The 25,328-nt window shown below is 42.0% G+C and overlaps 1 protein-coding gene across 1 annotated transcript in view; it reads right to left on the reverse strand.

The window, feature by feature from the left end:
- LOC132782174 (forkhead box protein K1) overlaps positions 1 to 25,328 on the reverse strand; it is a 124,830-nt gene that overhangs the window by 25,249 nt on the left and 74,253 nt on the right. The window contains exon 2 of the mRNA XM_060786899.2: positions 24,208 to 24,405. Within this exon, the coding sequence (XP_060642882.2) occupies positions 24,208 to 24,405 (198 nt within the window). The remainder of the gene's footprint in view (positions 1 to 24,207; positions 24,406 to 25,328) is intronic.

A 25,328-nucleotide genomic window follows, 5' to 3' on the forward strand; every position in this document is an offset into this window, starting at 1 on the left:
CTGGGCGACTTGGAAGGCGCTGAACAGACTGCGCTCTGGCACCACGAGATGCAGAGCCAACCTTCAGAAATGGGGCCACAAAGTGGAATCCTCGACATGCGAATGTGGAGAGGAGCAAACCACTGACCACCTGCTGCAATGCAACCTGAGCCCTGCCACATGCACAATAGAGGACCTTCTTGCAGCAACACCAGAGGCACTCCAAGGGGACAGATACTGGTCAAAGGACATTTAATCAACTACCAAACTCACAAATTTTGTATTTTGTCTGTTTGTTTGCTTTGTTCTGTTAGAAATGTAATATAATTGACTGGCTGCCCTGACACGAAATAAAACCCGTACCTTGGGATGCCTGACTTGGCCACAGTAGTCCACGCTCTGGTTACATCCTGTATAGACTACTGCAATGCGCTCTACGTGGGGTTGCCTTTGAAGACTGTTTGGAAGTTTCAAATGGTCCAACGGACGGCAGCCCGATTGTTAACAGAAGCGGCGCTCAGGGAGCATACAACTCCGCTTTTGTGCCAGCTCCACTGGCTGCCAGTCTGCTACCAGGCACAATTCAAAGTGCTGGCTTTAGCCTATAAAGTAAACGGTTCTGGCTCAATTTACCTGTCCGAACACATCTCCCCTTATGAACCATCTAGGACTTTAAGATTGTCCAGGGAAGCCCTGCTCTCAAACCCACCCTCATCACAAGTACGTTTGGTGGGGACGAGAGACAGGGCCTTCTCTGTGGTGGCCCCCGGCTATGGAACGCCCTCCCTAAGGAGATTAGAATCGCTCCCTCACTCTTAACATTTCAGAGACAAGTTGAGAAATGGTTATATGAGCAAGTGTTAACAAATGCAGAATAACTGACATAGGAAATGGAATAACTCGCAAATGGAACTTGGACAACGTTATTTAACTAGGAGAGGCTGATGATAATGACGTTGGTTTTTATTGTTTTTATTGCTTCTATTGTGGTTTTATACTGTTTTAATGTTTATTTTGTATTTTGTTGTTATGAGTACTGACTTGTTGTAAACCGCCTTGAGTCACCAATAAGGTTGAGAAAGGCAGTATACAAGTATAGAAAATAAATAAATAAAAAAAGACATTATAGTGGGTTGTTGTAGGTTTTTTCAGGCTATATGGCCATGTTCTAGAGGCATTTCTCCCGACAACAACAGAGAGGAAACAAACAAGGACATCTAATCACCTCTCAACAAAAGATTGCTCCAGGCACTACCAGGCAATCAACTGCTTAAAAAAACCTCTAAAATTACAACAGCAAAACAACAGAAAGGAAACAATCAGGCACATCTAATCACCTCTCAACAAAAGATTCCCCCAGGCACTGCCAGGCCATCAAATCAAGGTGATCAGTTGAAACATTCACACCTAGCTCCAGCAGACAAGAGTCCTTTGTCTCACCCTGGTCATTCCACAGATATATAAACCTCTTTTTCCTAGTTCCAACAGACCTCACTACCTCTGAGGATGCTTGCCATAGATGCAGGCAAAACGTCAGGAGAGAATGCCTCTAGAACATGGCCATATAGCCCGAAAAAAACTACAACAATCCAACGATTCCGGCCATGAAAGCCTTCAACGAGACATTATGGTGGTTGTGAAGGATCCAAAAACCAGTCAAATGAGGACCGAGCATTCTTAGTAGCAAGGATATTGACTGATTGGTAGGGATATATAAAACTGGGGAAGAGGGTATTCAAATGGGGCAGAGTAACAGGAAAGAGGCTATTAATGGCTGCTTGCCATCCTGAACAGAACCATTCCATATTGTAAAAAATGACTGCAAGTTCCCCTTACTCTTTTTAAAGACGATGAAAACAAGTCTCTAAAAATACCAAAAGAAGATGACTGCATTCCCTTGGCTGCTGACCACGCTGTTCTTGAATGTGACATGCTAGCTGTGCCGCAAACAAACGTGCCCTCAAGCCTTTTGTGCCTTTCATCAAAGACTTAACTAATTTTGTTCCCAAACCACAAAATCCATCGCGAATGGTGCCACTCAGAGCTTGGATGTACTATCTGTTGCCTAAACATGGCAGTCACTGAATGCCCATCAATCTTGGCTGATAGAGGCAAAAGTGAGAAATGTTGGGGGTTGCAATCCAAAAACATTTTGAGGGGTGTATTTCTCCCTCACTCCCTAATACTTACAGACACATATGGCACTGCAGGATTGGCATCTCCACCCACATTTAGTGAAGATAACTTCAATTTCCCACAGTACCTACTCATCTTTTGCCAATTAGAAGGGGCTAAATGCCCTAAAGGTGCTAGATCTCATCTGATCTTAGAAGCTAAACAGAATCAACCCTGGTGAAAAGTTGTATAGGACACCACATTTAAATATGAGGTGCTGTAAGCTCTATTTCAGAGGAAAGGAGTGACAAAACTATCTCTCAGTTCTCCTTGCCTAAGAAAACACCATGAAATTAATAATAATAATAATCATAATCATCATCTTTATTTATTTATTTTATAAATAAAGTTTATAATATATTTATATATAAATATTATAATAGGGTTGCCATAAGTTAATGCTTATGTTATTGTTTTACTGTCTTGTTGATTTTAATTCTTGTATTGTTGTTGTTATTGCTTGTATTGTTGTATTCTGGGCTCAGCCTCATGCAAGCCGCACCAAGTCCCCTAGGGAGATGGTAGCGGGGTATAAATAAAGTATTATTATTATTATTATTATTATTATTATTATTATTAGTCAACAGACAACTTAAAGAAATATTCACACAAAAACCCAACTGCATGTCTTAACGATAAAGATGCAAAACCCCAATGTAATCATTATTTGAATCGCTGATATTGCGCCACCTGACATCTGCCGGGGAGTAGCAACCAATAGTGAAAGGACCAACGTAGTGGCATCTCCAGCTCATCCCCTGTTTGGGTATCAGCCAGCACATCAACGACTTAAATCTAGAAATAGTTCTCTAAGATCAACAGAGACACTCACTGAACACATCAGCAAGTGAGAGTCCAAAAGTGGCAGGCTCAAACCCAGAACCTCATCCATGGCTGATACCAAATGATAGACTCCCTCCTGGGCATACAGAAGACTGGGCGACTTGGAAGGCGCTGAACAGACTGCGCTCAGGCACCACCAGATGCAGAGCCAACCTCAAGAAATGCGCTACAAAGTGGAATCCATGACATGCAAGTGTGGAGAAGAGCAAATCACAGACCACCTACTACAATGCAACCTGAGCCCCGCCACATGCACAACGGAGGACCTTCTTGCAGCAACACCAGAGGCACTCCATTTGGCCTGCTACTGGTCAAAGGATATTTAATAGAATACCAAGTCTGCAAACTTTGTGTTTTGTTTGTTTGTTTGTTTTTAATGCAATACAACTGTTTTGGTTCGCTCCTGACAAGATAAATAATTATTTGAGTGTTGTTGAAGACTTTCATGGCCGGAATCACTGGGTTGCTGTGAGTTTTCTGGGATGTATGGCCATGTTCCAGAAGCATTCTCCCCTGATGTTTCACCCACATCTATAGCAGGCATCCTCAGAGGATGGTAAAACATCAAACATCTGGGCATGCCCTTGGCAACCTTCTTGCAGACGGCCAATTCTCTCACACCAGAAGCAACTTGTAGTTTCTCAAGTCTCTCTTGACACAAAGAAAAAAACCCTCAGAGGTTGAGGGGTCTGCTGAAAACTAGGCAAGTAAGGTTTATATAAATTTTATAAATTTATAAATATAAATTTAGTTCATTTTCATGGTTTCCTCATTTCTGTTGAAATTGTCCACATACTTGTGGATTTCAGTGGCTTCTTGTTGTAGTCTGACATGGTAGTTGTTAGAGTCGTTCAGCATTTCTGTGTTCTCAAATAATATTCTGTGTCCAGGTTGGTTCATCAAGTCTCTGCAATGGTAGACTTCTCTGGTTGATTTAGTCTGCAGTGCCTTGCATTTTTCTTGATTTGTGTCGGGCATTTTCATGGTTTCCTCCTTTCCTTCCTCCAAGGAGGAATCAGCCAGGCTTTGAAGCTGCAAGGCTATTCAGTGCTAATCAAGGTGGCCAATTGCAACATTCACACTTGCCTCAAACAGACAAGAGTTCCTGGACATTCCAAAGATATATAAACCTCACTTGCCTAGTTTCCAACAGACCCCTCAACATCTGAGGATGCCTGCCACAGATATGGGTGAAAGGTCAGGAGGGAATGCTTCTGGAACATGGCCAGACAGCCCTGGCAACTCACAACAACCCAATTATTTGAGTGCTAGACTAGGGCTCTGGGAGACCATTGTTTGAAGCCATGGAAACCCACTAGGTAACCTTAAGCAAGTCACACTCTCTCAGTCTGCTTAGGAGAAGACAAGGCAAATTTCCTCTGAGTAACGTTGGTCAAAAAATCCCTCCTTCGGTAGAGATTTCATATGTAGGAGTCGAAACTCATAATTTGCTTAGAAAACTGTATGACAGCTTCTGAAGATCACCATATGTTGGAAACAATTTGAAGCAACAGAATGACAGCGCAAACTTTAGATCTAGACAGTTTCATAATTTTCCTTCCTTGCCATTCTTATTCCCATTTTAGAGATGTAAAACAGATGCAAAATGTCAGCAGCCACATTCCAACACCATAGGTTATGGAAACCAATGAGGTTAAAAACATGACTCTCCAAAGTCTATGTGGTCAATGGCTTGCATAAAGCCATCCTGGAAAGAAGTAAGTTTGGAAACACGATATCGAAATGCAACACACAATCCACAGAACCGCAAGGTCTCCTAGAAGCCATTCGCGATATTCCTTTAAAAAAAAAAAAGCAACGAAGATAATCCAAGCAATTCCAGCCTCATGCTTCTTTCGCACACAAAAAACATGCTGTTTCCAATTAGGGCAGCATTGAATTTAGATATGCATTATGAAAAGCAGAATACATCCAATCAAGATTGCAAACAAGAGCTGCTCAGCCCATTTGAAAAAGTATGTTCATCTTTTGAAGTCGATGCAATGCAATTATATCAACAGCATATTTCCTGAGCATGGGAAGCCCGGAGAAGAGAATTCATTATTTGTTTGGCTAGTTGGATCTGAAATTGAAGCTGAATGTATTCAAATGCATCGGCTTCCTTTCGTACTCGATGCCTGCGCCTCTCACTTCCTCCTACAACGGGACTCTACCAAGTTTTGTTGTCCTGCTTTTGCCTGGTCCAGCAAAATAGTTGAGCGCTGCGGGCCAAACAGGGAATTATGAGATGTTCAGTGCTGCTGTTACAACACTAACATAACCTGTATTGTCAAAGGCTTTCATGGCCAGAATCACTGGGTTGTTGTAGGTTTTTTGGGTTGTATGGCCATGTTCTAGAAGCATTCTCTCCTGACGTTTCACCTGCATCTGTGGCAGGCACCCTCGGAGGTTGTGAGAACCTCACAACCTTTGAGGATGCCTGCCACAGATGCAGGCAAAACATCAGGAGAGAATGCTTCTAGAACATGGCTATACAGCCTGAAAAACTGACAACAATCCACTAATGCAGGGGTCCTCAAACTTTTTAAACAGAGGACCAGATCATAGTCCCTCAAACTGTTGGAGGGCCGGATTATAATTTGGAAAAAAAATGAATTCCTATGCACACTGCACATACCTTATTTGTAGTGCAAATACCACTTAAAACAATAGAATAATTAAAATGAAGAACAATTTTAACCAATATAAATGTATTAGTATTTCAATGGGAAGTGTTGGCCTGCTTTTGGCTGATGAGATAGGATTGTTGCTGCTGCTGTTGTTGTTGTGTGCTTTCAAGTCATTACAGACTTAGGCTGACCCTAAGCAAGGGCTGGGTAAATGACCTTGGAGGACCACATTCGGCCCCCGGGCATTAGTTTGAGGACCCCTGCACTAACGTAACCCTTTCGTGGATTCCTGGCTAAGAATATTGCTGTTATTACTACAATTCAGTCATAGAATCATAGAATCAAAGAGTTGGAAGAGACCTCATGGGCCATCCAGTCCAACCCCATTCTGCCAAGAAGCAGGAATATTGCATTCCAATCACCCCTGACAGATGGCCATCCAGCTCCTGTTTAAAAGCTTCCAAAGAAGGAGCCTCCGCCACACTCCGGGGCAGAGAGTTCCACTGCTGAACAGCTCTCACAGTCAGGAAGTTCTTCCTCGTGTTTAGATGGAATCTCCTCTCTTGTAGTTTGAAGCCATTGTTCCTTGTCGTACTCTCAAGGGAAGCAGAAAACAAGCTTGCTCCCTCCTCCCTGTGGCTTCCTCTCACATATTTAGTAATTTACTCCAAGTCACACAGAAACCAAATGATAGGTGATAACTGAATTAATTTAATTGATAAAAGCCGAAGTATTTAGTGTGGATTAAAACATTGTGCATCCTTTCATTCATAGCTAGTTTGCAAATTGTCACCATATAGGGTTAACATTTTGTGCCTGTATGCCAGGTTCTGAACTGATTCCTACAAATATGTGTTTTGATGGATTTTAACTCCATTTTTAGTGCTGTTTGTTTTTAATTCTGTTTTAACTAAGTGGCACAGTGGGTTAAACTGCTGAGCTGCTGAACTTGCTGTCTGAAAAGTTGGCGGTTTGAATACAGGGAGCAGGGTGATCTCTCGCTGTTAGCTTCTGCCAACCTAGCAATTCGGAAATATACAAATTGAGTAGATCAATAGGTACTGCTTCCGTGGGAAGGTAACTGTGCTCCATGCAGTCATGCATAATCTTGGAGGTGTCTACAAACAATGCTGGCTCTTCGGCTTAGAAATGGAGATGAGCACCAACCACCAGTGTCGGACTCGACTAGACTTAACATCAAGGGGATACCTTTACCTTTACCATCTGTATATTTTTAAACTGTATACTAATACTTTTATGTTGAGCCATTTTGAGTCCCCTTTAGGGAGATAAAGTGGGGTATAAATAAATATAATAATAATATATGTGACAAAGAACTGGTAAGATCACTGCCTGAAAAAGATACAGAAAATGAACACTTCAAAATACTCTGGGACTTCAGAATTCAGACTGACAGAGTTCTGGAGCACAATACTCCTCACTTCATGATTGTGGGGAAAAACAAAAGTATGGATCGTCCATGTTGCAATCCCAGGTGATAGCAAGATTGAAGAGAAACAACTGGAAAAGCTGACACGATATGAGGATTTAAAGATCAAACTGCAAAGACTCTGGCACAAGCCAGTCAAGGGGGTCCCAGTGGTGATAGGCACACTGGATGCAGTGCCTAAAGACCTTGGCCTGCACTTTAACACAATCAGCGATGACAAGATTACCATTTGCCAGCTGCAAAAGGCCACCCTACTGAGATCTGCAGGTATTATTCGCCGATACATCACACAGTCCTAGACACTTGGGAAGGGTCCGACGTGTGATTCAATACAACAGCCAGCAGAGTGATCTTGTTTGCTGTGTACTAATCTTGTTGTGTTTCTAATAATCATGATGATGATGATGCAAGGGAAAAGGGAAAAGCTTACACGATATGAGGATTTAAAGATTGAACCGCTAAGACTCTGGCACAAGCCAGTCAAGAGGGTCCCAGTGGTGATGGGCGCACTGGGTACAGTGCCTAAAGACCTTGGCCTGCACTTAAAAACAATTGGCGCTGACAAAATCACCAGCTATCAGCTGCAAAAGGCCACCGTACTTGGATCTGGACGCAGTATTCACCAATACATCACACAGTCCTAGACACTTGGGAAGTGTCCTACGTGTGATCCAATTCAACATAGTGATCTTGTTTGCTGTGTACTCATCTTGTTGTGTATCTAATAATAATAATAATAATAATAATAATAATACTTATGGATCGTTGATGTCGCAATCCCAGGTGACAGCAGGATTGCAGAGAAACAACTGGAAAAGCTGACACGATATGAGGATTTAAAAATCAAACTGCAGAGACTCTGGCACAAACCAGTAAAGGTGGTCCCAGTGGTGATCGGTACACTGGGTGCAGTGCCTAAAGACCTTGGCCTGCACTTAAACACAATCAGTGCTGACAAAATTATCACCTGTCAGCTGAAAAAGGCCACTCTACTCGGATCTGCACACATTATTCGCTGATACATCACATAGTCCTAGACACTTGGGAAGTTTCCGACATGTGATCCAATTCAACAGCCAGCAGAGTGTCTGCTGTGGACTCATCTTGTTGTGTTTCAAATAATAATAATAATAATAATAATAATAATAATAATAGCTTCCACTACACTCAAAGGCAGAGAGTTCCACTGCTGAACAGTTGCAAGTAATACAACAGCCAACAGTGTGATCTTGTCTGCTGTGGACACATCTTGTTTTGTTTCTAATAATAATAATAATAATAATAATAATAATAATATTTTAATATATATGGATCAAAATGTATAATGGGAATGGATCCTTAATGCATCTTGAACAAGATTTAATTAAATGACAATTTACATTAGGGCTAACGAAGTACTATATTATCCCTATTCTGCAGTTATGTTCACACAACGATTGCAATGGCTCAGCATTGTCACACTTCTGTGCTGGCATTTAATTTAAGGGTACGCCATTCCCCACTCCTCCATCCCTCCTAAAATTACTATACAGCTTCTGAAAAGACTCACATGGCTATTCCGTGCCTCGGAGGAGTTTCTCTATATCTCTGCAGTCAGACGCACCAGCATGTGTTCAGCTAGTATGTTCATGTGTCATTAGAGTTGATTTAAAGTAAAGATTTACAACAAAAAAACCCCTAGCCCTCCATTCAAATTAGATTTTTTAAATGTTTCTTAAAGACACAATACCATAGAAAGAGCCTAAGTCGTAGAAATAATCACTAACATTAATTCTCCCATTTCTAATTATATTATGTGAATACTAGCTGTACCTGCCATGCATTGCTGTGGCCAGCCTTCCCTCTTTCCTTCCTTTCCCTCCTTCCTTCACTCCCTCTTTCCTTCTCTTCTTCCTCTATTTCCTTCCTTCCCCCTTTTTCTTTCTCTTCTGCTCTTTCCTTCCCTCCCTCTTTCTCTACATCTTTCCCCCTCCCTTTGCTCCCTCTTTCCTTTCTTCTTTTTTCTTTCCTTCTCTCCTTCCTTCCTCCTCTAACTTTCCTTCCTCCCCCCTTTTTCTCCCTTTTTCTCTCCTTTCTTCCTTCTCTACCTCTTTTCTTCCTTCTCTCTTTCCTTCTTTCCTTCCCTCCCTCTTTCTCTACATCTTCCCCCTCCCTTTGCTCCCTCTTTCCTTTCTTCTTTTTTCTTTCCTTTTCTCCTTCCTTCCTTCTCTAACTTTTCTTCCTCCCCCCTTTTCCCTCCCTCTTTCCCTCCTTTCTTCCTTCTCTACCTCTTTTCTTCCTTCTCTCTTTCCTTCTCTAACTTTCCTTCCTCCCCCCTTTTTCTCCCTCTTTCTCTCCTTTCTTCCTTCCCTACCTCTTTTCTTCCTTCTCTTTCCTTCCCTCCCTCTTTCTCTACATCTTCCCCCCTTCCTTCCCTCCCTCTTTCCTTTCTTCTTTTTTCTTTCCTTCTCTCCTTCCTTCCTTCTCTAACTTTTCTTCCTCCTCCTTTTCCCTCCCTCTTTCCCTCCTTTCTTCCTTCTCTACCTCTTTTCTTCCTTCTCTCTTTCCTTCTCTAACTTTCCTTCCTCCCCCCTTTTTCTCCCTCTTTCTCTCCTTTCTTCCTTCCCTACCTCTTTTCTTCCTTCTCTTTCCTTCCCTCCCTCTTTCTCTACATCTTCCCCCCTTCCTTCCCTCCCTCTTTCCTTTCTTCTTTTTTCTTTCCTTCTCTCCTTCCTTCCTTCTCTAACTTTTCTTCCTCCTCCTTTTCCCTCCCTCTTTCCCTCCTTTCTTCCTTCTCTACATCTTTTCTTCCTTCTCTCTTTCCTTCCTTCTCTAACTTTCCTTCCTTCCCCCTTTTTCTCCCTCTTTCTCTCCTTTCTTCCTTGTCTACCTCTTTTCTTCCTTCTCTTTCCTTCCCTCCCTCTTTTTCTACATCTTCCCCCCTTCCTTCACTCCCTCTTTCCTTTCTTCTTTTTTCTTTCCTTCTCTCCTTCCTTCCTTCTCTAACTTTCCTTCCTCCCCCCTTTTTTCCTCCCTCTTTCTCCCTTCTCTACCTCTTTCCTTCCTTCTTTCTTTGCTTCCATGCTTCTTTCTCCATTTCCTTCCTTCCTTCCTTCCTTCCTTCCTTCCTTCCTTGTTTTTCTCCCCTCCTCCCCCTCTTTCTTCCCTTTTCTTCTGTATTGTCATTTAGCTTTTCATCATTTAGCTTTTGGGGGCTTTTTAAGTCCCTTCTGCTGTGTTTTTCAGTGTTTTTATGAGTGAAGGACATACATTGTGTTGTTAGGTGTCTTGTGTCCAAATTTGGTGTCAATTCCCCCAGTGGTTTTTGAGTTCTGTTAATCACACAAACTAACATTACATTTTTATTTATATAGATTAGTTTATGGGGATGGGAAATAAGCTGACCAGTCCTGGTTCAGGTGTGCTTTCTCTCTCTTGGCCTTTCCTCACCTTATGTGCAAAGACAAAGAACAATCAACATGGATTTTGGGATCTAGAGTAGGTCAAACAAGGAGGAAAAGGAGCTTGGACTGAACTGCAAAGGATCTCCTTTGTGGTTACTTGAAAACTAATCTGAAAAACCACCCAGAGGAACATTTAGTGCACATTCTCCTTCCTCTCTGAATATGTATTAAACCTATATTAAAAAATAATGCACATCTTCTTTGGAGAATGATTAAATAAATATAGGATCTTCCTCACTAGTGGCTTCAATGGTGATTGATCATTACAGCCGAGTCCTTCGGAGAAGCAATTCCAATCATGACTTAAATCAATTTAATTTAGAACAAATCAGTCCTGTGCGTCCCGATAAACAAACCAACTGTGGTGTGTTTATCCCCTCCCACAGCGCTCAGAAGTGATTACATTGCATGATGGTCATGAATAAGAGGCCTGCGTTTGAGAGGAAGAGGACAGTAAATAAAACACCTGGATTTTGCTTCTCCATTTGTGGAAAACAAATGAACAAACTAGGACAGAGTTGCTGTGAGTTTTCCAGAAGCATTCTTTCCTGACGTTTTGCCCACATCTATGGCAGAGGTTGTGAAGTCTGCTGGAAACTAGGCAAGTGGGGTTTATATATCTGTGGAATAATGTCCAGTGTGGGAGAAAGAACTCTTGTCTGTTTGAGGCAAGTGTAAATGTTGCCATTGGCTACCTTGATTAGCATTTAATGGCCTTGTAGCTTCAAAGCCTGGCTGAGTGCTGCATGGGGATCCTTTATTGGGAGGTGTATAAATAGAGTAAAATAATAAATGTAATAATAATAATAATAATAATAATAATAGAGTAAAATAATAAATGTAGTAATACAGAGTAAAATAATAACTTTAAAAACAATTAATAAATGTAATAATAATAGAGTAAAATAATAAATGTAATAATACAGAGAGTAAAAAATACATGTAATAACAATAATCAATAGAGTAATTTAATAAATAGTAATAGAGTAAAATAATAAATGTAATAACAATACAGATGGTAAAAAATAAATGTAATAACAATAATAATATTTATTTATTTATTTATTTATGGCATTTATATGCCGCCCTTCCCACCCTGAAGGGGACTCAGAGCTTACAAAATATATATACCTACAATATATTATATTAACATAGTACAATATCAGTAGTAAATATTACTATATTGTACTACACCATTATATTGTAATATTATTAGTAATATAACAAGTAATATAAAATATATAATTATAATATCATTTTATTATTAATATTATATTGTATTACATTATTATATTATATCAATATTATATGTATATACAATATATTATAATTATAATTATAATATATATTATATTATATCAATATTATATGTATATACAATATATTATAATTATATTATAATATATTATATATTATATTATAATAATAATAGAAGAGTAAAATAATACATAACCTTGACTCAAGTATAAGCCGAGGGGAGCTTTTTCAGCCCAAAAAAGTCCCTACAATTTGGTCAACTAACACTACTGAAGATCATAGAAGAGCCCAGACAACTATGGGAAATATGATATTGATTTTTGAAGCTCTCCAATAAAAATTCACACCTCGACAACAGACTGTCTAGGCACATATCATGTGGAGAGGCACTATACTCTTTTTGCAAAGAACACAAGAAAGAAAGAAAAACACAGAAGTTTTGTGCTTTGATTTGATGAAGTATCTCTTCCTTTGTGGCCAAAGGTAAGCATCCAACGTATCTGTCTTTCAATGAAATGGTGATATTCAGCTTATCTGAATATACAGACTGAGTTGACATGATTTTGTCTTGGTGAATGGCTGTTATGTAATTTATCCTATATGTATTGGTTAATTTTAATGTTGATGCATGATATTTTAGATTTTAGTATTAGCATTGAATTTTTGCTGTCAGCCGGTCTGAGTCCCTCTACAGAGGTAGAGAAAATCGGGATATAAAAGTTTTAAATAAAAATAAATAAATCTGTTTGAATGTATCTCTCCTTATCTAGGACCCTAAGATCTTCTGGGAAGGCCCTGCTCTCAGTCCCACCTTCTTCACAGATGTGGTTGGCGGGAACGGGAGACAGGGCCTTCTCAGCGGTGGCCCCTCAGCTATGGAACGCCCTCCCTAGAGACATTAGATCGGCCCCCACCCTCTTAACATTTTGCAAAAAAGTTAAAACCTGGCTTTTTGAGCAAGCTTTCCCAAATGCAGTGTAGCAGACAAACTCTGATCTTCAGAACGACTGGACAATGTGATTGGATAATGATTTTAGTAAGGAGTTGCGGAGGATTTATGTTTATATTGTTTTATTATTTATTGAATTTTACTTATGTTAAATGTTTTAATTGTTTTTATGTTATTGCGGGCATCGAATGGTGCTGTTTGTAAACTGCCCTGAGTCGCCCTCGGGCTGAGAATATAGTAAAAAATATAGTAAATAAATAAATAAACAAACGTAGACCTGAACCTCTTCGCTTCAGTTAGAGGCCCTAGACTTGGAAGACAGGAAAAAAAAGTTTTTGGCCATTTCCACAAACATGATCTCATAGACAGGATGTTTCTATTGGCTTTCTCCCCATGACCAAGGACCATTTTTCTCAGTGCGGAATAAGAAGGCAAATTATTTGGGGGGAGGCATTGTAAAAAGGATATTTAAAGATGAAATCTAGGGTCTGAGGGACAAAACACGATCCAATGTTTAAATCTGAATTTTCACCGAGTTTACAGGACTATCCCCCTCTTCCACAAGACTACCACATTTGCTTAAAATCGGAAATGCAGCAAAGGGGGTTTCTTAGACACTAAAGCGATGAACTAAGCAAAAGGTAAGGACAGAAAAGGATAAAGAAAGGGAGGAAGGGAGGAAAAGGAAAATGGAGGCCAATAATTCCTGTTTTTGTTCATTTCCCATGATGGAACTGCTGAAGTGGGCAGTTTTCCTTTGGCTGAGTGAACGCTCCACCATTTCCTATTCTTTGGGGAGAGAAACCCCAACATAAACTGACAAAAAGGGGGGAGGGAAAGAAAGAGATTACAAGCACAAGAACAAGAAACTGGTGGTGGAAGGAAGGGAAAAAACCTGGCAGGAAAACATGTGAGAAAGTAAACAGAGAAGCAGTCGGAGGGGTGGGACTGTTTGTTTTGTGTGTGTGTGTTCCTGTTCGTGGAGCCAACGCTGGCCCAACCAATTCAAGGGGAGCTGGGAAGGGGAGGGCCGGGCTCGGATTTCCAAAAAGGAAACTAATTTCGGATCTCTCCAGGCTCCAGCCTGTTTTCCCAGTGACCAATCAGGGGAAGGAAAGGCAAACGCACACCAAATTAGGCAAGTGAACTCTACCAAAGGGAGGGGACAGGGAACACACACAGAGACAGACACACACACACACACACAACACTGGAAAGCTGAGCTAATGAGAACCGCTTCCCAATGCGCCGGGAGGGAAACAAATGAGAAGGGCTCCAAACTCACCCTGCCCTCCTTATGTGGATTGTTGACATTCCTCAAAGAAGGCAAGAAAGCGCATAGCAACCAGGGAATCTAGTAAAAAGCATTCTCCATAAGCAAGCCTCTGGGAAGTCTGGTTTTTCCCTGGAGCAAAACAGACTTGGGTACTTCAGTGGGATGGGATAGGCTGCCCTAATGCCTTGGATCAGAAGTTCCATCTAATCCAGTGGTTCTCAACCTTTCTGATGCCGCAACCCCTTAATACAGTTCTATATGTTGTACTGACTTGCAACCATGAAATTATTTTCATTGCTACTTCACAACTACAATTTTGCTACTGTTAGGAATCATAATGTAAATAAGTGATATGTTAGATGTATTTTAATTCAGTGGACCAAATTTGGCACAAATACCCGATACGCTCACATTTGAATACTGGTGGGGTGCAGTGGGGGGATTGATTTTTGTCATTTGGGAGTTGTAGTTGCTGGGATTTATAGTCAACCTACAATCAAAGAGCATTCTGAACTCCACCAATGAAGTAATTGAAACAATTTTAGCACACAGAACTCCCATGACCAACAGAAATTACTGGAAGAGTTTGGTGGGAATTGACCTTGAGTTTTGGAGTTGTAGTTCAGCTACATCCAGAGAGCACTGTGGACTCAAACAATGATGGAGCTGGACGAAACTTGGCATGAATACTCAATATGCCCAAATGCAAAGACTGGTAGAATTTGGGGAAAACAGACCTGGGCATTTGGGCGTTGTAGTTGCTGGGATTTATAGTTCACCTACAGTCAAAGAGCATTCTGAACTCCACCAATGACGTAATTGAAACAATTTTAGCACACAGAACTCCCATGACCAACAGAAAATACTAGAAGGGTTTGGTGGGCACTGGCCTTGAGTTTTAGAGTTGTAGTTCAGCTACATCCAGAGAGCACTGTGGACTCAAACAATGATGGAGCTGGACGAAACTTGGCATGAATACTCAATATGCCCAAATGCAAAGACTGGTAGAATTTGGGGTTGGGCCAAACTTCACACACAGAACCCCCGTGACCAACAGAAAATACTGTGTTATCTGATGATCTTTGGTGACCCCTCTGACACTCCCTCGCGACCCCTCCAGGGGTCCTGACCCCCAGGTTGAGAAATGCTGATCTAATCCAACCGTACTGGGCTCTCAAATCTAGGGTCGGAAAGCAGGAATCCTTCTTGTCCTGGCTGCACACCCCACATCTATCTCAATGAATCCTCCGTCACCTTTACAGCTGCTTTCAAAATGCCCCAAGTTCTCTCTCCCCCTCCCATTTTTGTCCTTTGTCTTTGACTTCAATAGCTTCAAATGGAATTCAAAGTAGAAAAGTAATCTGCATTCATTTTACTTGGAGGGGACGGGGAAAGGGGAGGGGAGGGAGCCTGCACATGTCCTGGTTTTTACATGTTGGCAGGTATGCAATATAAGGTACAGAAATCCAGTGTGTTGTGGTTTGAGCACTGGATGTTAACTCTGGATCCCCACTTTGAAAGGCATAAAAATCCATCTGGTGACCTATGGTGAGTCACATAATCTCAGCCCCAGAAACTCCCGTGGGCTTAAGTTGGGGGAAAAAAAACCCTTGAAGGCTGAGAGTGTCAAAAAAAGTAAATGTTGGTCTCCTTGGGGGGACGGGGACCCTACAATTTGGTGAAGTAACACTACTGATGTTCATAGAAGAGCTCAGACGACTATGGAAAATATGATATCTATATAAATAAAAATGTAATGTTAGTTCGTGCTACCATCAGAACTCAAAAACCACTGGGGGAATTGACACCAAATTTGGACACAAGACACCTAACAGTCCAATTTATGTCCTCCACTCAAAAAGATTGATTTTGTCATTTGGGAATTGTCGTTGCTGGGATTTATAGTTTGTTGTTGTTCATTCGTTCAGTCATCTCCGACTCTTCGTGCCCTCATGGACCAGTCCATGCCAGAGCTCCCTGTCGGCCGTCACCACCCCCAGCTCCTTCAAGGTCAGTCCAGTCACTTCAAGGATGCCATCCATCCATCTTGCCCTTGGTCGGTCCCTCTTCCTTTTGCCTTCCACCTTCCCCAGCATAATTGTCTTCTCCAGGCTTTGCTGTCTCCTCATTTATAGTTTACCTACAATCAAAGAGCATTCTGAACTCCACCAATGATGGAATTGGGCCAAACTTAGCACACAGGGCTCCCATGACCAACAGAAAAAACTGGAAAGGTTTGGTGGACATTGACCTTGAGTTTGGGAATTATAGTTCACCCACATCCAGAGAGCACTGTGGACTCAAACAATGATGGATCTGGACCAAACTTGGCACGAATATTCCATATGCCCAAATATGAACACAGATGGAGTTTAAGGGAAATAGACCTTGACATTTGGGAGTTGTACTTACTGGGATTTATAGTTCACCTACAATCAAAGAGCATTCTGAACTCCACCAATGATGGAATTCAACCAAACATGGCATACAGGACTTCCATGACCAAAAGAACACACCAGAACGGTTTGGTGGGCATTGACCTTGAGTTTGGGAGTTGTAGTTCACCTACATCCAGAGAGCACTGTGGACTCAAACAATGATGGATCTGGACCAAACTTGACACAAATATTCCATATGCCCAAATATGAACACAGATGGAGTTTGGAGGAAATAGACCTTGACATTTGGGATTTGTAGTTACTGGGATTTATAGTTCACTACAATTAAAGAGCATTCTGAAACCCACAAATGACAGAAATGGGGCAAACTTCCCACACAGAACTCCCATGGGCCACAGCAACGTGTGGCAGGGGACAGCTAGTGATATCTATAAGAAGGGAAAGAATCTGAGTAAAATGAAAGCAGATTACTTTTCTACTTTGAATTCCATTTGAAGCTATTGAAGTCAAAGAATTCTGCATGTGGAAATAAGCTTTCGTCAGCAATCACTGCCTATAGTGACACAACTGAGTCTCCTTGGGGGGAGAGGGCGGTTTGTAAATAAAGCATTTATTACTTGATACATAACAAGATACGTACACAGCAAACAAGATTGCTGTGCTGGCTGTTGTATTGGATCACATGCTGGGCACTTCCCAAGTGTCTAGGGCTGTGTGAGGTATCAGCGAATAATGCGTGCAGATCTGAGTGAGTAGGGTGGTCTTTTGCAGCTGACAGATGGTAATTTTGTCAGCGCCAATTGTGTTTAAGTGCAGGCCAAGGTCTTTAGGCACTGCATCCAGTGTGCTGATCACCACTGGGACCACCTAGAGTCTTTGCAGTTCAATCTTTAAATCCTCGTATCGGGTCAGCTTTTCCAGTTGCTTCTCTTCAATCCTGCTGTCGCCTGGGATCGCAACATCGACAATCCACACTTGTCTTTTCCCACGATTGTGAGGTCAGGAGTCTTGTGCTCCAAAATTCTGTCAGTCTGAATTCAGAAGTCCCAGAGTAGTTTGACGTTGTCATTTTCTGTAACTTTTTCAGGCTTGTGGCACAAGTTCCAATGGATCATCTGAGCAAGGGTGTTATGCCTCTGCTTGTAGTCTGGCTGCATGATCTGCTTGCAGCAGCTGAGGATGGGATCCATTGTTTCATCTGCCTCCTCCTCCTCCTCCTCCTCTTCTTCTTCTTATTTCTTTGTATCTTGCTTTTATTTCTTGATTGAGACACAAAGTCGCTTGCAACATTAAAAGACAAAGCCATAGCAAACAACTATGAAAACAGAACTCAACAAAGAATAATGGTCACCCAATGAGTGGGCTGCTTTGGCTGAATGAGGAATCAAATCTTAGGCCCCTACTACACTGCCATATAAAATCTGGATTATCTGCTTTGAACTGGAATATATGGCAGTGTAGACAATATAATCCCGTTCAAAGCTGATAATGTGGCAAATAATGCATGCAGATCCGAGTAGGGTGGCCTTTTGCAGCTGTCAGGTGGTGATTTTGTCAGCGCCAATTGTTTTTAAGTGCAGGCCAAGGTCTTTAGGCACTGCGCACAGTGTGCCAATCACCACTGGGCCCACTTTGGCTGGCTTGTATCAGAGTCTTTGCAGTTCGATCTTTAAATCCTCATGTTGTTGTGTTATTTGTGGTGGTGGTTGAACTAATTACTCTCCCACCAGAGCTAATGAGTGCAATAATTTCTGCAAGTGAATTACAGCGTTTGGGATGTTTACTTTTTCCCTGGCTTTTTGGATTCCAACTCCCAGAATCTGAATACCCTGGAGGATTCTGAGAGTCGTAGTCCAAAACCAATACTAGCCCAACTTCCGTAATGAAAGAAATAGGAGACACTCCAGCTCCAGAAATCCATTTTTTTCTTCCTCTAGAACTAATGAATACCAGGTGCTGTAGGCTGTGTTCCAGGAGACGGAACTGACAAAAACCATATTTGAGTATTTCTTGCCCTATTAAAGTAATGGGGTTGCCATAAGTCAACTTGAACACACAAACACACACAACCTCCCTTTCCTTATCCCTTTAAAAGCCCTACAAGACAGGGCATCTTGTGCTCTCTGATGTGAAGGAATGGCAAGGCTCACGTGCCAGGGTTGGCGCCACAATTGTGCCCACGGACTACAACTCTTTCTTTCCTTCCTGGAAAATTGCCGTAGCCAGAGAGCTCGCCGATTGGCAGTGGTCCACAGGTCACCATTTTGAGTAACACCGCTTTAAGGCGAGTCTGACGGAGAGAGAAGGACCTAGCAAGCTACAAAGGAGTCGCTTTTAGACGACTCCACTCTTTCAAAAACAAAAACCATACAAAAAATACATCACTCTCATATTCCAAAAGGAACTGATCTCATCCGCTCGGCTTCCTGAGAACAGAAAGCAAGGCGCAGAGTTGTCTCACGTGGGGCAAAGCAGAAAAGGGGATGTTTACACATTCAGCAGGCCCTCCCCTGAAACAAGAAATACACAATGCAAAAGCTGGGCCAGAGTCAAAAACCTCAAAAGTATTTTTTCCCCCCAGAAACTGGGTTAGATTTGCTGCTTCTAAGCCTCAGCGGATGTGGAAGCCTCAGGCCAGCGTTTCATAAAACATTCTTCTGTCGGACTGGGCAGGATTATCATCTCTCACTTTCTCTTTGCGACAAAGCCGCTTCCCAAAGGCTGTGCTGCTGGCGGGGAGGATCTGGTCTAAGAGATACATAAACAGCAGCATTAAAAATGGAGGGCGTTTGCTGAGTTCTTTTGCCACCCTGCCGCCTGCAAAAGCAGCCATGGAAGACCTAACTCTAATGTCATCAAAAGGAGGATGTTAGGAAACAAAACCACAAATGCTTCTGCTAGAAAGAGAATGAAAATAGAACACGTTCTGGGTTGTTGTAGGTTTTTCCGGGCTATATGGCCATGTTCTGGAGGCAATTTTTCTCCTGACGTTTCGCCTGCATCTATGGCAAGCATTCTCAGAGGTAGTGAGGTCTGTCGGAACTAGGAAAAATGGGTTTATATATCTGTGGAATGACCAGGGTGAGACAAAGGACTTTTGTCTGCTGGGGCTAGGTGTGAATGTTTCAGCTGATCACCTTGATTAGCATTCAATGGCTTGGAAGTGCCTGGGGGGAATCTTTTATTGAGAGTGATTTGATGTGCCTGCTTGTTTTCCCTCTGTTGTTTTGCTGTTGTAATTTTTGAATACTGGTAGCCAGATTTTGTTCATTTTCATGGTTTCTTCCTTTCTGTTGAAATTGTCCACATGCTTCTTGTGGATTTCAATGGCTTCTCTGTGTTGCCTGACATGGTGGTTGTGAGAGTGGTCCAGCACTTCTGTGTTCTCAAATAGTATGCTGTGTCCAGGTTGGTTCATCAGGTGCTCTGCTATGGGTGACTTCTCTGGTTGAAGTAGTTTGCAGTGCCTTTCATGTTCCTTGATGCATGTTTGGGCAATGCTGCTGTGTTTGGTGGTCCCTCTGTAGACTTGTGCACAGCTGCATGGTACACGGTAGACTCCTGCAGAGATGAGAGGATCCCTCTTGTCCTTTGCTGAATGTAGCATTTGTTGGATTTTCTTGGTGGGTCTTTAAGTGGTTTGTATGTTGTGTTTCCTCATCAGTTTCCCTATGCGGACAGTGGTTCCCTTGATGTATGGCAAGAACATCAAGATAGATATCTACATAAACGCTCCAATCATCACCCAAGTCAAAAAAGAAGCACAATTAAAGCCTTGGCAGACCGTGCAAAAAGAATCTGCGAAGCCCACCTCCTCCAAGATGAACTGAACCACCTCAACTGGGCTCTACAGGCCAATGGAGACTCCACCTCAGACATCAGAAGAACTGCAAGACCACCGAGGACAAGCCACGAGAGTAAAGATGAAGATCCACCCAGAGGAAAAGTGTTCTTGCCATACATCAAGGGAACCACTGACCACAGATGGAAACTGATGAGGAAACACAACATACAAACCACTTACAGACCCACCAAGAAAATCCAACCAATGCTCCGTTCAGCAAAGGAGAGGAGGGATCCTCTCACCTCTGCAGGAGTCTACCGTGTACCATGCAGCTGTGGACAAGTCTACAGAGGGACCACCAAACGCAGCATTGCCCAGACACGCATCAAGGAGCATGAAAGGCACTGCAAACTACTCCAACCAGAGAAATCAGCCATAGCAAAGCACCTGATGAACCAACCTGGACACAGCATATTATTTGAGAACACAGAAATGCTGGACCACTCTCACAACCACCACGTCAGACTACACAGAGAAGCCACTGAAATCCACAAGCATGTGGACAATTTCAACAGAAAGGAGGAAACCATGAAAATGAACAAAATCTGGCTACCAGTGTTAAAAAAACTCAAAAATTACAACAGCAAAACAACAAAGGGGAAACAAACAGGCACATAAAATCACTCTCAACAAAAGATTCCCCCCAGGCACTTCCAAGCCATTGAATGCTAATCAAGGTGATCAGCTGAAACATTCACAGCTAGCCCCAGCAGACAAAAGTCCTTTGTCTCACCCTGGTCATTCCACAGATATATAAACCCATTTTTCCTACTTCCAACAGACCTCACTACCTCTGAGGATGCTTGCCATAGATGCAGGCGAAATGTCAGGAGAAAAATTGCCTCCAGAACATGGCCATATAGCCCGGAAAAACCTACAACAACCCAGTGATTCAGGCCATGAAAGCCTTCGACAATACATAGAACACATTCTCTCTCTTATTTTAACTATATACATATGTTCAGATTACTCGCAGCTCACACCCAAGCAGCCAAAAGCAGCAACAGAAAAATACCGAGAGGTGCCAAACACTGGACGTGACAGTTTGCCCATCTCTATTATTTATTGTTTCATATCCCATGCTTCTTCCGGTCTGGGACTCAAGGCAGCTTATACAAGGAGGCAAATCTATATAAATAAAAATGTAATGTCGTTTGTGGGATTAACATAACTCAAAAACCACTGGATGAACTGCTGCCAAATTTGGACACAAGACACCTATCAGGCCAACGAGTGACCATTGCTCATAAAAGCACTGAAAAACACAGCAAAGGGGACTTAAAAAGCCAAAAAACAAAATTCATATTACAATGCATGCACAAAACCGCACATATTTATTTATTTATTTATTTATTTACACCATTTCTACCCCGCCCTTCTGACCCCCGAGAGGGGACTCAGGGCGGCTAACACAGGCAACTATTCAATGCCAACAGTATCAAAACAACAATATAAAACAACAATATAAAATCTATTACATAACAATTAAGCAGTGATATTAATTAAAATTACAAAACCACATAGAATACATCACAGAATTACAGGTCATAAAGCCATTTCCAATTTTCGAACAATCCTATTGTCCGAGTTCAGTGCCTAAAGTGCTGTTGTGCCCACTAGCCAAAGGCCTGGCTCCAAAACCACGTCTTTAGTTTTTTCCTAAAAGTAAGGAGGGAGGACGCCGATCTAATCTCGCTGGGGAGCGAATTCCACAAGCGAGGGGTCACCACCGAGAAGGCCCTGTCCCTCATCCCCAACAGACGCGTTTGAGACGCTGGTGGGACCAAGAGCAGGGCCTCCCCAGCAGATCTTAAATTACGAGGTGGAATGTAGAGAGAGATACGTTCGGATAAGTAAGCTGGGCTGGAGCTGTATAGGGTTTTATAGGCCAAGACATATATATGCAAACACACATATATACACACACAAAATACATATACACAGACTGGGCCACAACAATGCATGGCAGGGAACAGCTAGTCTTAGATAAAAAGCTAAATATCTGACAGTAAAATCACCAGTAATTTTAATAAGTGGAAAACAGTTTGAAGACACTCAAATATACAGCGCATACATCTTAGAAAAAGATTCCCTGTAACAAATTAATAATAATAATAATAATAATAATAATAATAGGAGACCGAGGGCCTGATTCTTGCAGCCCAAGAAAAAGCAATTAGAACAAATGCCATCAAAGCCAGAAAAGTCGAAGACAGATCCCAGATGTAGACTCTGCAAGGAAGCAGGCGAAACGATAGATCACATCCTCAGCTGCTGCAAGAAGATCGTGCAGACAGACTACAAGCAGAGGCATAACATCCTTGCTCAGATGATTCATTGGAATTTGTGCCACAAACACCATCTGCCTGCGACAAAGAAGTGATGGGATTACAAGCCGGAAAAAGTCACAGAAAATGAACACGTCAAACTACTCTGGGACTTCTGAATTCAGACAGACAGAGTTTTGGAGCACAATACTCTTGAACTAATGATTGTGTTAAAAAACAAAGTATGGATTGTCTATGTTGCACTCCCAGGCGAAAAAAGGATTGAAGAGAAACAACAGGAAAAGCTGACACGATATGAAAATTTAAAGATTGAACTGCAAAAGCTCTGGCACAAGTCAGTCAAGGTGGTCCCAGTGGTGATCAGCACACTGAGTGCAGTGCCTAAAGACCTTGGCCTGCACTTAAACACAATTGGTGCTGACAAAATTACCACCTGCCAGCTGCAAAAGGACACCTTACTGGGATCTCCACCGATATATCACACAGTCCGAGACACTTGGGAAGTGTCTGACATGTGATCCAATACAACAGCCAGCAGAGTGATCTTGTTTTCTGTGTACTAATCCTGTTGTGTTTCTAACAACAAAAAACAACAACTTTATTTTTGTATCCCGCCTCCATCACCCCGAAGGGACTCAGAGTGTCTTACACAAGGGACAAAATGTCCACAAAACATCAAAGCAAAAAGGTCCATTAAAAACAAAAACAAAATCAATTAAAAAATCGCAAATCATAATAACAATCAGATAAAAGACCACCAAATAAGACATAAGGGTACAAAACACCAGCCTTAAAACTCACTCAAACAATGCAAAACAAAAAACCAATTATTTGAGGTCAGTGAGAATGAAAAGCCCTTTGCTGGTTGGTGAAAAAAGCACATGTATTTACAAATCTAGAAAGAGACTCAACTCCACCTCAAAGTAGAGTGAAACTTCATTCCATCCCATTCCAACCACTTCATCACGCTACAGAAAAACTCCACTTAAAATCCTGCAGAATTCTGGGGTTTGTAGTTTAGTGAAGCTGTTAAAGGTTCCTCCCTAAACTACAAATCCCAGAATTTTGCAGGAGGCAGAAACCGGATTTGAAGTGGATTTTTTTCTCTAGTGTGATGAGGTGCTGTCCCTGCAGGAAGTTGCCTCTCCACACAACAACATATCAGAGAGGAAGACAACTTGGTAGTCTGTATAAAACACGCTAAAGACATTCACAGGTTGACATAAGCCATGGTGGTTTTTTGATGTGCAAATCCACTTGTGTCAACAAGCTGGTTAGTAAATCATGGATTGTTGACACAAATAGATGTGCACATCAACAAACCACCATCTGAACCTTCCATCTGTTGCTGGCAAAGGCTTACAAACCTGGCTTGTTCAACCGATAGCTTATTTCAACGTCAAAACCAACACACATGGTTTGTTCCTAATTCCTCAGTTGCCTACTCCAAAAGAGGATCAGACAAAAGGAGTGGAACAGAAACAAATAGAAAGAAAGTAGATAAAAACCAATATTTGTTTGATTGTCATCTCTTTTGCAGCAAACCACCTTCAACACAAATCATGGTTTATTGTTGACATGCACTGATTGAGCGATGGAAGTCTGCTACTCACTGGATGCTAGCGCCCTGAGCACTGGAGTAACCACAATGATGGCAACATGCAATCTCCTTACCTGATAGTGCCAGTGGGTGATGGCAGGGGGCTGACCAGGCTCCGGAGATCCGGCTCCGGAATGTGAATCTTAAGAGGGGAAATCTGTGGGTAGAGTGGCCGAAGTGGAGGTGATGAAGCTTCTTCTTTGACTTCCTCTTTGTGATAAAGCGACGTGAAATGGATCTTGATGTTTGTGCTGGGGAATCGGAAGGTGCATCTGAGGAAAAGAAAGAAAAGAGTTTGGTCATCTGCACAGCACTGAAGTTCTGGGCTGGTACATACAATCTGTACATTCATATTTGCAGGTTTGACTTCTGTGGACCTGATTATTCCTGGATTTGATTAAACATATTCTGCCTAAAAATCTCTAACTCCTCCCATGTGTTCAACTTTCTCCAGTTATGCTGTAGGACTAAAAGATTGTTAGAGGGAACATCTCTGTAGAAGTCTCTAGTCAGTGGTTCCCAACTTTTTTTTTTACCAGGGACGACTTGACCAGGGACCACTTCAATACAGACCACTTGATCAGGGCCCACTTTGACCAGGACACCACTTGACCATGGATCACTTTGACCAGGGACCACTCTCCAACATTGGTACCAAAAGAGTTACAAATCAGGTTTTGGTCAACTTTCGATTCAATTTGGTTATTTAGGGTGTTGATTCAGAAAACTGCATTGGATAGAGCACATCAGCTCTAGTTTCTGATACAGAACATATGCCATCCAGTAGTCACCATCTGCTCACCCAAAGAAAACCACATTTAACGATCCAGAGCTGATGTGGTAGTAGTCAACTTTTGTGAGTAGTCAGCCTCTCCCCTCCCGATATCCCTGTTGCCTCGGCACTACAAGAGGGTTTTGTGAGACCAGTCACTCTCATTGCCGTGTGGTTTGAAGGCAATGGTGTAGCAATGGTGAGCCTGCAGACCATATTTTTGTTCTTGTGGATGACGGACGGTCCATGGACCACAGGTTGGGAGCCACTGTTCTAGGTCCTCCAATATTATTCTGTGGCCAGCTTCCAGCAGAAGGAAACCAGAGTCATGCTAGAAACCTACATATTCCTAGAGAGGTGTTCTCTCAGTAAAAAACAAAACAAAACCAAGAAGTTCTTTATTTGCATTTTTTACAAGGGTGC

This window comes from Anolis sagrei, chromosome X (genome assembly GCF_037176765.1).
Source record: "Anolis sagrei isolate rAnoSag1 chromosome X, rAnoSag1.mat, whole genome shotgun sequence".
In the NCBI taxonomy this organism is placed as follows: Eukaryota; Metazoa; Chordata; class Lepidosauria; order Squamata; family Dactyloidae; genus Anolis; species Anolis sagrei.